This window comes from Lissotriton helveticus, chromosome 4_1, assembly GCF_964261635.1.
Source record: "Lissotriton helveticus chromosome 4_1, aLisHel1.1, whole genome shotgun sequence".
NCBI lineage: Eukaryota > Metazoa > Chordata > Amphibia > Caudata > Salamandridae > Lissotriton > Lissotriton helveticus.
The window spans coordinates 152,851,960-152,870,251 of NC_136063.1; the positions used below are offsets into that span (position 1 = coordinate 152,851,960).

Below are 18,292 nucleotides of genomic sequence, written 5' to 3' on the forward strand. Positions count from 1 at the left end.
AGAGACTGCCTTCTCCTTTTAGACCTCTCTCTCAGATGATAGGTGTGTATTGTAGGGTCTGTGGGCCTTTCAGACCTCTCAGATGACGGGTATTTGTAGTAAGGTGTGGGGAGGGAATGCCCTCACCTTTAAGACCTCTCTTTCAGAGTATGGGTGTGCGCAGTAGGGTGTGTGAAGGGACTGGCCTCTCTATTGAGACCTTTCTCTGTAATGAGAAGTGTGTGTAGTGGGTGTGAGGAGGGACTAAGCTCTCCTTTCAGACCTTTCTCTCAGGTGAGTGGTGTGCATAAATAAGGTGTGTGGTGGGACTGACCTCTCTGCTGAGACCTCTCCTTCCAGACCTTTCTCTCAGATGTAGGGTTTGCGGAGGAACTGGCCTCTCTGCTGAGACTTCTCTCTATAATGCTATGTGTGAATAGTTGGGTGTGGGGATGGACTGCAACTGCTATTAAGTCGGTCTTGGGAGGGGGGAAGGAGTGCAAGATGCCATGAGCGTGAAACCAGGGATGTCACTTCCTGTGCAGATGGATGATGGGAGATCCAGTCAAGTCACTTGCTGTGCCGATCAGAGATGAGAAATGTCGGAGTTTCCTGTTTCTTTAAGCAGACCCTCCTTCTGTACTGTCTGAACGCCCGCAACCCTTAGTGTGTATTCTTGATCTAATTCGAGCTTCGATCACCGACCTTTGGCGGTGAGGACCCTAGCACCTGTTTCTACCTTCATAGAGGTAAGGATCTTCATGAGGCACTTCTCTGCACCCTCACTTCACCCAACTTCAAGCCAGCAGCTACACGCTTGATTTCTCAGTGATCTGGCAGTGTAGGTGGTTCCTGACTGCGACCAAGACACTTTCTTTTTGAACCTCTGACAAAGGCTCTGCCTTTTATGTAACTCTGTTACCACTTTATTATATTGAATTGGCTACCCTCAAGCGCAAGCCAACCGCAAGAGCCTGACCACAGGCCAGCTGGTACACAGAGGAACTCTGGCTGACATAACACCACTGCAGCAAGTGGAAAGCAATTAAAGACACCCAGATACAGACCTCTTCAAATCTGCCCTAAGCCACTGCCACCAGCATATACAGAACACAAAGCACAGAGCTCTTGCAGATCGCTTCGATGCCGGCACTATCAGCAGCAAGAAAGTTTTCAGTCAATAAAAACTTCACCATTCCTCCTGCCACCTCCAGCAAGATCACCTTCTCACCACACTTTTGCAGCAGGCTCTCGAAGATTTTCTGTAACAAATCACCTCCGTATGTCGCAGTTTTGACCATCCTCTGTCCCAGCTTCGCTTTCCAACTTCAGACCCATCTCCTTCCTACCATACCCTACAAAGGTCTTAGAGAAACAACAAATCAACTGACGCCCTATTAAGAGAAATAGATCAACTTATGCTTCATTTACCACCTCAACAAACATCAGCCCCTCGTCAACACGCAGTCTGGATTCAGACCTAACCAATGTAGAGAAACGGCACCCATCGTCTTGATCCTTAAAGTGGAGCCAATGCAACCCTCATTCTCGCTACAACATTTGACACGGTCCCCCACCCCATCCTCATGAGGGGCCTGCAACATATTGGCATTGAAGGACCCACTCTCCCCTGGAACTGCTCATTAATGGATAGAACACAAGCTGTCATCCTGGCACCTTACCTCTCACAAGCCAGCAAACTCATCTGCTATGTGCCTTTAAGGTTCCACCTCACCCTCTTCAAAGTATACATGATTCCTCTGGCCAGTGTTATCCATGCACACGTCAACATCTTCTCCTAAGCTGATGACTCATACTCTGCTCTGACAAGACCCCCAACACAAGAAACAAGTTCACCATCTGCAAGACCAAATTAGCTGACTGGATGAAAATCTCAATCTCCACTCTTACAAGACAGAAGTAGTGACCTTCGGGCAGAACACCTCACAATGGGACTCCAACTGGTGACTGTCTGAACTCAGACCCACATCTACACCCAGCACCAATGCAAAGAATATTAGAATAATCATCAACAAAAAACTGGACATAAGTGCACAAGTCAGCGCTGTCAGTGCATCCTGCTTCCACACCCTGAAGGTGCTGAGGAATATCTTCAAATGGCTCCCAAGCAACACTAGAAAAAACTGTCACTCACACCCTAGTCATCCGCCAGTTTGACCATGGGAACACTGCATACGTCAGAATCACAAAGCAACTCCCTAAACTATCCAGAAATCAGCAGCCTGAGTCGCCCTCAATCTTCCACAGAGAGCTTATATCACACTTCACCTCCAAGAGCTCCTCTACCTCCTGATACACAAACACTCTCATTTCAGACGTCTCACACACATGCACGACACTATACAAGTGTATTCCTCCTACCAGAACAGTTGCATCTCCTTGCACCAACCACCCAGACACCACCTCTCTGCAGGACTCGTAATCACACACACACACATACACAGGATGAGATCAGGAGGACAGGCATTCTCATACATCACTCCTAAAGCATAGAACAGCCTCCCACTCCACATCAGACCCCCTCCTATATTCTTGAATTTAACAAGAAGCTGAAGACCTGGCTTTTTAATTGATTCAACCTATGGCAGGCAGGACTAGACACACACACCAGCTCAGCACCAGGATACTCTTGTGGGTATTGCGCATTACATATACGCATGACATAACAGAAAAACTAAAAGGTAAGCATGAGCGGTGGCTCCAAATAGAGTTGCAGTAACAGCGCAAAGTATCCTGTAAGTCCTTACCTCGGTCCCAAAAGTGGAAGAATTGTAGGAACCTCACCGCCAAGGCTTGGTCAGTGCAATGTCGATTCAATCTAGGAGGACGACCTCGAGGATGAGGCAAGTATTTTATCAAGATGGCAGTCGTGTGGAGCAAAGGTCGCAGTACTTTTAGAACTAAGTTATACGAAATTAAAATGTATTTACTAGAGCAAGAATAGACATATGCTTTAATGGGATTATATGTTTCATACACTCGTTTTGCTATTCAGGTAAAAGCTTAAAATATCCACCATGTTGCAGGGAACATTCTAATGTAAACAACAAGCACATAGAGAGGCAGCAATGAAGATAATTATACAATGCTTAAATGCATCAAACAAGACACATGTCCTTCTTTGTTTTGAAAAAAGTCCTTCTTTTTATTGTTAATATATCCTCTTGATACAAGATGTTTAAATGGACAGCCAATGTTCTTAACACATGAAGATCAAAGAAACAGCCAACGCGTTTCGCCCGTAGGCTTCCTCAGGGCAATTCTCAAGGTTAGCTTAGATAACACTGGTTTCCTGATGAGTAAATAGTCAAGCGTATCAACTTGTTAGTAAAGATATCCAGGCGTGAGACCACAAAGCAAATCCTTCAAGTTTTAATATCACGATATTTCTTTCTAAATTCTTGCTAATATTTCACAGCTGAGAATCAGCTTGGCATTTTGGGTGTATACTATGATATGTATCACTCCCGTGGATCCAGTATTTCTCAGACCACCCCCATGTAGTCCGTGGTCTCACGACTCGCCAGTTCCTCGATTCAAATGTAGCGTGAAATTTGAAGCATTTAAGCATTGTATAATTATCTTTATTGCTGCCTCTCTATGTGCTTGTTGTTTGTCTATATTTGTTTGATCCTGTGGCAGTGGACCAGAGAGGTGGGCAGCATTTGTGGTGAAATCTACTAAAAAACCTTTTGTGTATAGTCTGGTGGTGCAGCAAAAAATCCCTTACTGCCTTTCTAGTTGTTTTGTAACATTTTGTAACATTCTAATGTAGGGTGGCACACTGGACAGAAACGTTTCTGTGTTCTAGTTGCACACAGGGTGCAACATCCAAACATCTTCAGAAAAGTGTGATGCAGTCAAACAATGCAAAATTTACTGACTATAAGCTGCCTTCGTTTTGTATACCTGACACCCCTTCTATGTTTTATTTTCTTTCCACTGACAATATAGTTCCCATAAACATGTTCACCTTGGTATGCACGTTCCTAAGAATCTAAGGAAGGGATTTTGAATGCTTTTAGTGACTTCTATAAATCATTATATAATAAACCAGAGATCGAGTTCGATATAGATAGAACCCCATTCGATTATTTGAGGGGAATTGAGAATGTGCCGATGTCCGAGGAGGATGCAATGTTTCTTGGCTCCCCAGTCACATGGGGAGGAGATTGAGTTAGATATTCTTAGCTTAGCATCTGGGAAAGCCATGGGGCCAGATCAAATCCCCCTAGAATTCTATCGAACTTTTAGGAATATCTTGAAACCCTAGTTACTTAAGATCTTTGATCAAGCATTCCAGGGGCTTCCACCCGCCTCATGGTCTCTAGCTACAATTGTAGTGTTCCAAAAAAAAGGGAAAAGATCCTAGCGAGCTAGGGTCGTATCGGGCCATTTCTCTCATTACGGCGGACAGTAAAAAAAATTCTAAAATTTTAGCAAATAGTTTATTTAACATAATGCCCATGTTGGTCTCCAAGACTCAACACGGATTTATTAAAAAAAGAGATACTACTGATCATGTTAGGCGTATTATTACCCTATTTGATTGGGCACAGGCTACGGGATCCCCAGTCGGCGCTTTTCTGCTGGACGCTGAAAAATCGTTTGACAGAGTCGACTGGGGGTTCCTATGGTCTGTCCTAAAATGGAAAGGGTTCCCCAGTGAGTATATTCTAGCCATCCAGGCGTTATATCATGATCCGAAGGCAGCAATCCGCATAGCGACTGAAACATCTTGTTCGTTTGCGATCACCAGGGGAACAAGGCAGGGCTGTCCCTGCTCCCCCCTGCTGTTTGCCCTATACATTGAACCATACTTAAACAAGATTACAAAAGAAATAGGAATTCCCCTGGTGACTTTACACCAGATCGATCATGAAGTCCTTGCATACGCTGATGACGTCGCAGTTGTTACTCCTGATGTAGGCTTATCTATGCCTAAAATTATAGAACTTGCCCAAGAATTCGGTGAGCTGTCAGGCTATAAGCTTAATATTTCTAAAACTCAGATAATTCATTCCTCCACTGGCAGACCCGACAGAATAGCTCTCGCACCTACCGCTTTGTACCTTGGTGTGATAATCTTTCCAATGGTCGATGACATAGTAGGGCTTAATACAGATCCTCTATTAATGTCTACCAATAGGACTCTGGAACGGCTAAACAATTTGCATTTATCTTTATCTGGTCGTACCAATGTAATTAAAATGGTCATACTACCAAAATTCCTTTATTTATTTCGTACCATTCCTCTTCTCTTTTCTTCTTTCTTTTTTAATAAATTGGATTGAAGCATTTCCAGGTTCCTATGGGGTTATCGGCGAGCGAGAAGAGCCCTTAAATGGTGCATTCTGCCAAAACTAAGGGGCGGTCTAGGAGTTCCTAGTTTTCGTCTATACTATTGGGCAGTCATGTTAAAACAAATGGGTATTCTAATGTTCCCTGACTATAGTTTAGACAATGCTTTGATTCCATCAATTTACGAAATGCTGCTTGGAGCCGAAGCTCGACAATAGCTGTTCAGGTTAATAGAACCTAGTTATCACAAAAAAACTAAATTTAAAATCATGAATACCGCATCTCAGACCTGGAGGCAAATCAACAGAAGGCTTCATCTTCTGAAAAAATTTAACTACTATACCCCCTTTCTAAAGAACCCTATGTTACCCGAGATTTTTAATGACCTTGTTATGCATAGATGGTTTGACTTAAAAATAAAATCATTTTGGTTTATTGTACCATGATGGGCAATTTGCTTCCTATTCTCAACTACAGAACGAATTTGGTCTTGATAGAGCTGATTTTTTTAAATATTTACAGATCCGCAGTTTCTTAATTACGAAGAATTTAACTGTATCAGAATCTATGAGTAAAATAGATTTGTTGGAATGCTGTTGGCAGGGAAATAAGATTGGTATAATATATCAAAAATGTCTGGAGAAGATAGAAGATAATTTAGACATTTACGCAAAGAAATGGCAAATAACATTTGGCTTAGAAACCGTAGATATAGTTAGATCTCTTGAAGTTTGCAGTAAAGTCATTCTCAATGATTCACTTAAAAACCAACATTATATGTCTATTTTTGATTTGTATTATACACCATATAAATTATCAAAATGGAAAGCACAGAAAGGGGTCAACTGTAGCCGTTGTGGTTACAATGCGGCTGATTTGTGTCATATGTTTTTTTATTGCCCGAAACTGACTTTACTTCTAACCCAAGTACAAGGCTTCCTAAGTACTATTCTGGATGTAGCCATTGTTCTAACCCCTGAACTTGTTATACTTGGAATACAAACTGATCAAATTACCAATAGAACAATTGCCGAAGAAGGGCTTATATTCATTGCAATGTCTTCTTATCGCAATTGTATAACCTCTCGTTGGTTGGATGTTGAACCGCCTGTGTTTTATCAATGGCAATCAAAATTGTTGAATATTTTTCATCTGGAAAATGGCGTATACAAATTTAAAGGTCTAAGAAGGAAGATGTTAGGCCAAAAAATATGGCTACCCATCACAAATTGGTTATGATTATCTTCATTTTTGCTAGCTGTACTTCTTGTTTTCCTGATTTTTTTTTCTCTGTTCGTTTAATGACCATGTATTTAATGTAGATATTGCATACTTATTTTCTGTCTTGTTCCTCTGTGTAATTTTTTCCACTGCCAATAAAATAAAATAAAAAATAAAAAAGGTATGCACATTCCTATTCCTTGTGCAACAGTAAACAAAACGATTTGTTAGGCAAGGTTTTCCATCCCTAATGAACTGTGTTTAAAAGATTGATATAGTGGAGAGTTTTGAATGTGTAGACTTTATATAGCATATACCTATGCACAGAAATTAACCCCTTCATCTTCTGTCTTCTGCCACAGATGAGCAGAGTCCTGCCAGTCCTGCTGTTTTGACATCATGTGCTCTTTGGTGTTCCTCTGTGCTCAGAAGGCTGTGTCTGACCATTCATCCATTCGCAAGGCGTTGGATTTTATTCCAAAAGAATTGTACCCAGTTTTATTCAAAGCTGCCTTTGTTGATAAAAAGACACTTGTCCTTCATGATCTGGTCCATCGCTGGCCTTTCAGTGTCATCAGCTTTCAAAAGCTCCTAAAAAACACTGGTGGTCCTGACTCCCAGGAGAAGCCCAGCAAGCTGTGTGTGCAGACCGTGATACTGGGAGTGATCGCCTATCTGAATGAGCGCATTAAATTGGGTGACCAACAACACAATGCAAGGTAACCAGTTTCTTTGTTCTGTGTAACACCTGCTGTAGTTTGGCTTAAGCAGTAAGTTTCTATGTGAATACAGTGACAGGCTACAACCCCCCCCCCCCCCCCCCCCCCATTAATATATTATTGTGATACTACAGATGGTGAATGAAGCCATAAAGAGTGCCTTTTGTGGAGATTTACTGTTGTATACCATCTGATCCAGGCAGACGAAACTCTGGGTACTGGAGGTCTGGAGCAGAGGGCACGAGAATGCGGAGTGAAGTTGCTGATTTATATGTGTAAAGCAATATTCTGTTGCCTATTCCTTTGGTGTCTGCTCCGAATTGAGAAGTGACCAGGAATGCTCTTTTGCTCATTGGGAGTTAATATCTCCACAGTTAAATCGAGCAACAATCATTTTAGTCGCAACACCTCTTACGGCTGAAAGTCTACACCAGTGGACAGTATCTTGAAAACTCTCACTAACGCAAACTAGTAACTACTAAATTCTCAGAGTGTAACAGATGTTTTAGTCGTAAAATGTCCCCTAAAAAGTCAGACTGTAGAAAGAGTCTTTTAATGTATTTTATGCATGACATTATCATTCTCTTTCTTCATTAAAGAAAATTCAACTTTATAATTATCTAGTTTGTAACTTGGAAGGAGTTCTAGTGCTTATATCCATGCAGGAGGAGGGTGTTACTCTAAGGCACATTGTTCTCTACCTACTCATTAGAAAACCTTTTTTTGTCTTTTACAAGCCCCGAAACCATTGATTCTGATTACGTCTAAGCACAAACAAGCCTTTTGGGGTGACTACCCCAGCAGGACTAGAATACCTATTTAGCCTTAACAGTACATTTGCAGGTGGAGTTGGTGGGTTATAAGAACTATGGCGCAAAGGAGTTTGACTTTATTGAATGATTAACAGTAAGTAATTGTGCCATCACTTCCAAAGCGGATATTCCTCACACCGTTCCTTACACTAAAGATCAAATATCACCGCATTCCATGATACCTGAGCTCTAAAAAAAAAACAGAAGAGCGAATCGGCATCTATTTTCTTTTTTTGTCCAGCAGTGTAGACAAAAATGCTCTCTAATACAGACGGAAACAACTGAGTACCTAAAGTGGTTTCTGATGCCCCTCCTTAGAAACCGTGCAATGATAGCTTAAGGACCGTGGTAGCTTTTGTCCTTATTACCGTCACAGATGCTCCTGATTTGTTAGGCTTGGAGTCTATTTGTTCTTTTGACCTCCATCATTCCATGGGAGACTCATGTATTCATGTTGCCTCAAAAGTAGGGATTAGAGCATCATTCCAGATCATGTTTCCTCAGTGTCCTGCGTGAAGGTTTCAGCTCATTTCTCAGCTGACTGAAAGTCATAGAGGCCATTCAGAAATCCGCCACCTTCGATTAGTTTATCACACCCTCCCTACATCTTAGGAGCAAAACAACTGTTTTACTTAGAAGTGTAGACCTGAAACGAAAAATGGAAGGAACATTTGCTGTGACAAGTGGTATCTGGAAAGGAAATTAGCATTTAATTATCCATGAAAATTGTTGAATGTAGAGCAGAACACCGTAAGGTCTCCAGTTCCTTGTAGCCTCCAAGAATGGTTCTTTTTTTGTTGCAAATCTTTGATTAGATTTGGAAGAATGGAACAAAGCCAATGAATAGCAAAATATATTATTACAGATATCCACATCTGTATCAGAGTGTCGATGTCCCTACCACCAGCAAGAGGAGTGGGGTAGCATCTTGCTGACTTGAGCTTTGTCGGGTCCAGTTCCATTCCTGCAAGATTTTAAAAGGGCAAAATTTCATCTGGGCCTCCCACATACTTCCACTAAGGTTATCTAGGATCTCTGTCCAGTCATGCACCTCATATTCTACTGGAAGTTGACTGCCGTTTCGCTAGAAGTTGCACTGTCTGTAGCTGGGAAACAAACTCTTCGCAGGCGCCGCGGCAAAACTCCTGAAAAGACTTCAACGCATCCAGAAAGCCTCTGCATGCCTGATCCTCGACATCCCTCGCCGCAGCCACATCATACCCCACCTGAGAGACATGCACTGGCTCCCTGTTAGCAAGAGGATAACTTTCAAGCTCCTCACCCACGCACACAAGGCACTCCACAACACCTGACCAGCGTACCTCAACAGACAACTCCGCTTCTACACCCCCACCCGCCAGCTACGCTCCGCTGACCTCGCCCTTGCCCCAATCCCCCGCATCCAAAGAGCAACCTCCGGTGGTAGGTCGTTCTCCCACCTCGCTGCAAAGACCTGTAACACCCTCCCCATCCACCTACGGCCGCCCCAAGACCTGCTGACCTTCAAAAGACTTCTTAAGACCTGGCTATTCGAGCAGTAGCAGCATTCCCCTCCCCCCCGCGCCTTGAGACCCTCACGGAAGTATACGCCATGGGGGGAGGAGATATGTTATGGAACCGTACCAGATGTCCCGCCCATGGAAGGGGAGTGGGGTTCAAAAAAGGGGGAGGGAGAAGAGGAGGGTAGGAACTGGGCGGAGCCGAGGATAGGTGAGTGAGGCTAATCGGGTAGGAGAACAAGAAAACTGGCAACATATGTAAAGATGCAGAACCAGACACACAAGAACTTGCAGGTCCACCGAGTCCGGGCTTTAATCTGGTAAACTAGGTAACCAGTTTGCCATAATTCCCACCATAGGTATCATTCTCAGGACCCAGACTGGGTGGGAGGGGTGGTGGGGTGGGAAGGGGTTGTCCACGCGGTCCCTGCAGAGGCCATACTTTATGTCACAGTTGAACAGCTGTGGCCTAGAAGAGAGGAAGGTCGTCTCTTCTCATTCGTCTCCCTAGAGAAGTCCGAGGAAATGTGGATCTTAAGTCCTTCAGGGTGATAGGGCCCATGCGACCATGCCGCTGCAAGTATCTGTTGCGCCTTTTTGCAGCAGGGGAAGCAAGCTATGATGGGCCTCTCCGGTGCGATATCAGAGGCTATCATGGCCGGATTCTGTGTGCTGTCTGCATTTCCAAGAGGGGAGGAGGTAAGCCCTAGTAGTTTGGGTAGCAGGTCTCGAAGGAAACTAGGGAGACCTCAGACCCATTCGCCTTTTCTGGAATTTCAAAGAAGCGGACATTGTCCGTGCAGCTCATGTCTTCTAGGTCAGTGATGTCACACAAGTCCTGGAGTTCTTGGTCTCTGTTTGGGATGTGATTTGAGTCGGCATAGGTCCAGCCCCTCTACTTTGTCGCGGAAGCAGGTGATGTCCGCCCGGATGGACTGCGTCTCCATCGGGTGGTCCGTCATCTTGCGTCCATGACCCCCCTATCTGTGTCCCACTGCTGTGATTTCCTTGAGGATCAGGTCCATTGTATGCTCAGAGGAGCCCTCAGAAGAGGTGGGCCTTGCTTTGGCCTGCGTGACGACCTAGTTGACAACCTAGTTGACCATGCGATCTTGCCAGTCGGCTGGTCAGCATGCCAATCCTCCAGGCAGGCAGGAGGCAACAAACGAAGAAGGGGAGAGGCCGCTAGGTGCTGATGCCCACGGTGTGTGGACCGCAGACACTACACATATAATCCAAAGGGGAAGAGGAGGGGTCCTCTCAGTGCGCTCGCCTGCCTATGTGGTGGGGGTAGGGGGATGAAATTGCAATAGGGGGCACGAGGGCTGGCAAGGTACATGACCAGGGCCCAGTCCATGGCTGACTGGGCATTTTTTGAGCAAGAGTTCAGCGTGCCTCTGCACTATTGGGGGCCCTGCAGGCCTCCCCCAGCACTCGTTGAAGTATGGGATGGTGGGGGTCCCCCAATTCCCCGCAGGGAGCTGGCGTCACACAAGGCCTGTTCTGAGCCTCCGCCCCTCCCACTGGCTCATTCCGTGCAGTGGCTGCTCTCACGCCGCCAGCTCTTTCAGTGGAAGCAATCCTGAAGAAAGCTGAGCATGGAGAGGACCCAGTCCAGGTCTGAAAAGTGCTGAGAAGGCTGCCTGAGCCCACAGGCCAAGAAAGCTGGGCAGGGAGCAGGCCTCGTCACTTGAGAGGCACAGATGGGCTGGATTGTTGCCCCTCATCTCTTGCCCCGTTAGTGTAGTGTAAGGGTAAGAGGGGTCCAATATGTCCCAGTGCAGCCGGCAGGTCTGGGCACTTCGGCCGCTCTGCCGTGAGGACGGTCTTCGAGCCCCAAATTTCTGCTACAGGTTGTCGCAGCAGGAGAAAGGCGCAGCGAGGCTTCCCTTCGAGGGCCGCCTCCCTTACCGGAGCAGCAGGATTCCGCCGGGTTTCGATGCTGCTTCCTCCAAGGGGTCCCGGCTCAGCGGAGCCTCCTAGTGAAATAGTCTGAATTGTCAGATTTGTAAGAGTGTAGCGGTCAGTAGCTGTGTTGGTACTGTCATTGGCATCGCTGGACGGTGGCAATGGCTGTTGCAAGCTGCAGTGGCCTCCTGATGAGGGCCCTGGTACATATTTTACTATAAATGGAACACTGCATATATGTCCCCCAAAATATAAGGTTTGTCGAAAATAAGCCCGGTAATGAGGTTGGATCCTGATATGTTGAGAACCTTAATAATAGAATGAAGTGAAAGCAACAGCACCTACTTAACCACCTTTTACAGAACGATTTACTATTCAATACATTTTCACTCTGTAAATGCTAATAGCTCGAATGCTCCTTCTCTTGATACCTTGACCACAATGGTATAGTGGTTCTGAATCAAGCAGACCCAGGTAAACCTAACTGAATAGGCTTTTATGACCTTAAAGACCCATCTGTTTGAGTGGGTTTTTCCACTCAAGAGAAAAGAACTGCAGTCCACCTCCAACTGAAAGTCACAGTGATTTAGCTCCAGTATGTATATATGTGTGTGTGTATATATATATATATATATATATATATATATATATATATATATATATATATATATATAGATATATATATATAGATATATATAGATATATATAGATTATATATATATATATATATATATATATATATATATATATATCTCTGGTTTAATTAGGGCATCTAGCCACTGAAATCAACAAATGAGAGATGCCTGTCTTAAAGAACCTTAAATGGAAATATAGCCTTAAGGTGTGCAAACACTTGCGTCGTTAAGCATTTGCAATAAGAGTCGTGGGGCACAATCCACCATAGGGCCTAATGCAGAAAGTTCTGCAGTGCTGGTACAAGCTTGGAACATTACAGGTTTTCCTTCTTTTGTTTACAAAATTAAGGTATCTTAAACAGAAAGGACATATATCATAAAGAGGAACTGTACTTCAATGAGCCTGATAAATCAGGGCAAACCCTTGAACTAAACACATCGCTGGATGGATTGGAGAAATGTTCAACTAGTGCATCCCATTTTGACATAGCACCTTATAGGGAAAGACACAATACAGTTTAACCAGTTTGCTGCATGGACGCTATAAATGGGAAGAGGGTGGAAAAGAGGTCTTCCCTTGCCAGAAATAGCACCAGGCTAAGAACAGCAGTCCATTTCTTTCAGTCTCTCCAGTGGGCTGAGCCTTCTTTTTTTCCAACAGTTGCTTTCGAGTCCCACTGATAGGGAGTTAGTATTGAACAGAAAAAAAAATCAGAGTGGCTCAGAATTATGAAAAAACGATAAAAGTGACTAGACACAGAGAATCCAGGACTTATTAGGGGCTTTTCATCACTGGCACAGGTAAGAGTTGAGACTATCTAGGACTGTACCGGAGACATTTTTAGAAAAGGGCAGCTGCCAAAATGTCTAAAGCGTTGAAGATGGATGAAATACACTGAATAGTCTGGCAACATACAATCCAGAAAAGGCAAGTTAGAACCAGCAGCTGACAATGAGGGGGCGATCAGTAAGTGAACCTATGAAAACATTGGATCTATATTCAACCCATTGTCATGTGAGGAGTTCGGTACACTGTTAAGCACTGAGGATGTATCATGGCCTCTTTCATGACAAAACTGCAGTTGTGGCTCTTCTGACTTTGGGGTCTGTTTTTTCTGTATCGTAGATGGTATTTCTTTGTTGATCATACGTGCTGGACACCAGTATCTGTTAAAAAATGCAAATTTTATTGTGCTGTTCTTGTTGGGGCTCTTTTAATCTTTCTTGCCCCATTGATGAGTGTTACTCCATTCACTTGGGCAGATGATTGATTGTGCATGCTGGGGCAGTATACTTGATTGTCAATGGACAGGGCTGCTGTGCCGGGCCCACCAGATAAGAAATCCAGGACTGTTCCAGCACCTCCGCTATGTTCAACACCTGTGTATTCCCGTTGGGAATATTTCACTGGTTTGCAACATAGGTGCTGATAGCTCCTTGCAATAGCCACATTCTGTAAATTGACAGATTCTGCCTTATGTTCATTTTCATAAAAAGTTAATTATGAGGAATGAGATGACAAGACTAAATGCACATAAAAAACAAAAACAGTAATAAAGCACAAGAGCTGCACGTATGAATCAGACCGAGGGAACTCAAGAGCATACTCTTTCTTGACGAGCTGCCTGGTTTTGGTCGTCAAGGCTCTGGTGTCAAACAATGTACTATCTCCAAATCCATAAAATTAAATGTGGTCGAAGATCAACAAGATGGTACATGCAGTCATCCTTACCAGAAAGTCCACCCTTCATTTATGAAACCTTCACTGAGTGCACACATATTATCCTTCCAGTGATTGCTACCAGTGTTCCCAAGAAAACATGAATTTCTTCAGGAAAAATGATAGGTTTTCTTAAAATAACCCTCACCCACCAACAAGACCTTTGGTGCCATGCTTCATCATCGGGTTCTTCCCGCCCTGCTGCAGGAAGGGCGTGCTACAACCAGCGGAGACATGGAAGCACTTTCCGTGAGATAATACTTTGTGATATTGTGAGAGTGGAAGGGTCAGAAAGAGTAGTGAGTCTAAAAAATACCTGGCAACATGGAACCTACACTTTATTAATTCCTATAGCTGGTATCGTTAAAATGGGGTTGGAGAACTAAGCACTATAATGAGTGAGATTCTCCCTTAGACCAGGGAATCTGAATCCATGAAGAAATCTATTTTTTCTTGGGAACGCTGGTAGCAATCACTGGAAGGATAATATTTGTGCACTAAGTGAAGGTACGTCCTGAAGGTTCACTACCTTAGGTTTGACTATCTTAATCTACTACCACCTTGCAGTCACTACCTCAACTGCAACAATATTGATAAGGTAGGTTTTTGAAATGTAATTTTAAATAAATAATAAAATATATATATCCCCAACCCTAGCACTTATTTAAATTAATGTAAATACATTGTTAGCCTAACTGTGTTGCTCATCCCAATCGGAGTCCTCCATTATTGTTCCTATAATTAAATTAAAAGTAATGTAAACTTCACCCATATGTCCACACTAGCCCATCTTTAATTAAAATTAAACTAGTAACCTTATCCTTACCCCATCCCTAAGCGGATTTCTATATTGTTTATTTATACTTAAATAAAAGTGACCTTAACCTAACTCTCATGACAGACCTACCCTCTAATTATTTCAGATGAAAGTAAATAAAAAGTAACCATATCCTTCACCCTCATACCGACCGCAACACTGAAGCCATTTTAATAAAATAACTTACTTTTACCCTCTAATTATTTCAGATGAAAGTAAATAACAAGCATTGGAAATGCAATAGGTCTCGCATTAGGAAAGTTTGAGCTATTGGTATTGTAAATGACACTTTTTTTATTTATGTGTTGGTTTTGAAAGTAGCAAAATTAATAGCTTTGTCAGTTACAATGTCAATAGTGTTAACTTTTGCAAATGTGACACCTATAGCATTTGTAATGCAATGTGTGTTGTATTTACGTGACTTAGATGTCTTGATATTACAAATAACAATGGCTTTTAATTTTGTAAATAATTAATACTTAAATAAAAGTTATTGTAATTTATAATGGTAATAGCTTAAACGTTTTTAAATAACTTTTGTGAAGATTATGTTCAGTGTATTTTATTGTGACGAAAATCCAAGAACATTGCATTTGCACCTACACACACACAGAGCCCCCCCCACACACACACACACACACACACACACACATATAGATGTGGTAGTGGTGGATCTGGGTGATATGGTGGTGGTGGATGTGGTGGTGGTGATGGTGGATGTGGTGGTGATGGTGGTGGATGAGGGGGTGGATGTGGTGGTGGATGTGGTGGTGGTGGTGGAGGTGGTGGTGGAGGTGGTGTATGTGGTGGTGATGTGGTGGATGTGGTGGTTGTGGATGTGGTGGTTGTGAAAGTGGTGGTGGATGTGGTGGTGGAAGTGATGGTGGTGGGTGTGGTGGATGTGGTGGTGGTGGATGAGGTGGTGGATGTGGTGGTGGTGGATGCGGTGGTGGATGCGGTGGTGGATGTGGTGGTGGTGGTGGATGTGGTGGTGGATGTGGTGGTGGATGTGGTGGTGGATGAGGTGGTGGAGTTGGTGGTGGAAGTGGTGGATGTGGTGGTGGATGTGGTGGTGGATGTGGTGGTGGATGTGGTGGTGGCTGTGGTGGTGGCTGTGGTGGTGGTGGGTGCGGTGGTGGTGGAAGTGGTGGATGTGGTGGTGGTGGTGGATGTGGTGGTAGATGTGGTGGTGGTGGATGTGGTGGTGGATGTGGTGGTGGTGGATGTGGTGGTGGATGTGGTGGTGGATGTGGAGGTCATGGTGGATGTGGGGGTGGATGTGGTGGTGAGGGTGGATGTGGTGGTGAGGGTGGATGTGGTGGTGAGGGTGGATGTGGTGGTGAGGGTGGATGTGGTGGTGAGGGTGGATGTGGTGGTGGATGCGGTGGTGGTGGATGCGGTGGATGTGGTGGTGGTGGATGCCGTGGTGGTGGTGGATGCGGTGGTGGTGGTGGATGCGGTGGTGGTGGTAGTGGTGGATGGGGTGGTGGTTGTCATGGTGGATGTGGAGGTGATGGTGGATGTGGTGGTGGATGTAGTGGTGGTGGATGCGGTGGTGGTGGATGCGGTGGTGGTGGATGCGGTGGTGGTGGATGTGGCGGTGGATGTGGAGGTGATGGTGGATGTGATGGTGGATGTGGTGGTGGATGTGATGGTGGATGTGGTGGTGATGGTGGATGTGGTGGATGGGGTGGTGGTGGATGCGGTGGATGTGGTGGTGGTGGATGCGGTGGTGGTGGTGGTGGATGCGGTGGTGGTGGTGGTGGATGCGGTGGTGGTGGTGGATGGGGTGGTGGTTGTGGTGGATGTCATGGTGGATGTGGAGGTGATGGTGGATGTGGTGGTGGATGTGATGGTGGATGTGATGGTGATGGATGTGGCGGTGATGGATGTGGCGGTGATGGATGTGGCGGTGATGGATGTGGCGGTGATGGATGTGGCGGTGGTGGATGTGGCGGTGGTGGATGTCATGGTGGATGTGGAGGTGATGGTGGATGTGGAGGTGATGGTGGATGTGGAGGTGATGGTGGATGTGGAGGTGATGGTGGATGTGGAGGTGGATGTGGAGGTGATGGTGGATGTGGAGGTGGTGGATGTGGTGGTGGATGTGGTGGTGGTGGATGCGGTGGATGTGATGATGGTGGATGCGGTGGTGGTGGTGGATGCGGTGGTGGTGGATGTGGTGGTGGATGTGGTGGTGGATGTGGTGGTGGTGGTGGTGGATGTGATGGTGGATGTGGTGATGGTGGATGTGGTGGTGGTGGATGTGGTGGTGGATGTGGTGGTGGTGGATGCGGTGGATGTGATGATGGTGGATGCGGTGGTGGTGGTGGATGCGGTGGTGGTGGTAGTGGTGGATGCGGTGGTGGTGGTAGTGGAGGATGGGGTGGTGGTTGTAGTGGATGTGGTGGTGGATGTAGTGGTGGGTGTGGTGGTGGTGGTGGATGCGGTGGTGGTGGATGCGGTGGTGGTGTATGTGGTGGATGTGGTGGTGGTGGATGTGGTGGATGTGGCGGTGGATGTCATGGTGGATGTGGTGGTGGTGGTGGATGGGATGGTGGCTGTGGTGGTGGTGGTGGATGCGGTGGTGGATGTGGTGGATGCGGTGGATGTGGTGGATGTGGTGATGGATGCGGTGATGGATGCGGTGGTGGTGGTAGTTGTAGTGGATGTGGTGGTGGATGTAGTGGTGGTGGGTGTGGTGGTGGTGGTGGTTGCGGTGGTGGTGGATGTGGTGGTGGTGGATGTGGTGGTGGATGTGGTGGTGGTGGATGTGGTGGTGGTGGATGTGGTGGTGGTGGATGTGGTGGTGGTGGATGTGGTGGTGGTGGATGCGATGGTGGTGGATGCGGTGGATGTGGTGATGGTGGATGCGGTGGTGGTAGTGGTGGTTAAAGTCCACATTTGTAAAGCGCACAATCACCCGTAAGGGTCTCTAGGCGCTGGGGGGCCGTCGGGAAGATTAAGCGAGCTATTGCCCAGAGTCACATGGTGCTGGGCTGTCCTGCCGCCGGAGCCGGGGATCGAACCGTGGTCCCCAGATTCCAGCGTCAGTCGCCCTGGCCGCGGCGCCACACCTCTTCGTAGTGGATGTGGTGGTGGATGTAGTGGTGGTGGGTGTGGTGGTGGTGGTGGATGCGGTGGTGGTGGATGCGGTGGTGGTGGATGCGGTGGTGGTGGATGCGGTGGTGGTGGATGCGGTGGTGGTGGATGCGGTGGTGGTGGATGCGGTGGTGGTGGATGTGGTGGTGGTGGATGTGGCGGTGGTGGATGTGGCGGTGGATGTCATGGTGGATGTGGAGGTGATGGTGGATGTGGTGGTGGTGGTGGTGGGTGCGGTGGTGGATGTGGTGGTGGATGTGGTGGTGGATGTGGTGGTGGATGTGGTGGTGGTGGATGTGGTGGTGGTGGATGTGGTGGTGGTGGATGTGGTAGTGGTGGTGGTGGATGTGGTAGTGGTGGTGGTGGATGTGGTAGTGGTGGATGAGGTGGTGGTGGATGCGGTGAATGTGGTGGTGGATGCGGTGGTGGTGGATGCGGTGGTGGTGGATGTGGTGGTGGTGGATGAGGTGGTGGTGGATGCGGTGAATGTGGTGGTGGATGTGGTGGTGGATGTGGTGGTGGTGGTGGTGGTGGTGGTGGTGGTGGATGTGGTAGTGG

General features: G+C 45.9%; 1 protein-coding gene across 2 annotated transcripts in view; it reads left to right on the plus strand.

Annotated features, from left to right (window-relative positions):
* LRRC14 (leucine rich repeat containing 14) overlaps positions 1–18,292 on the plus strand; it is a 166,953-nt gene that overhangs the window by 129,268 nt on the left and 19,393 nt on the right. For both annotated transcript variants that reach the window (XM_078686624.1, XM_078686623.1), the window contains one exon: positions 6,885–7,241. In XM_078686624.1, the coding sequence (XP_078542750.1) occupies positions 6,922–7,241 (320 nt within the window). In that variant the 5' untranslated portion in view covers positions 6,885–6,921. The remainder of the gene's footprint in view (positions 1–6,884; positions 7,242–18,292) is intronic.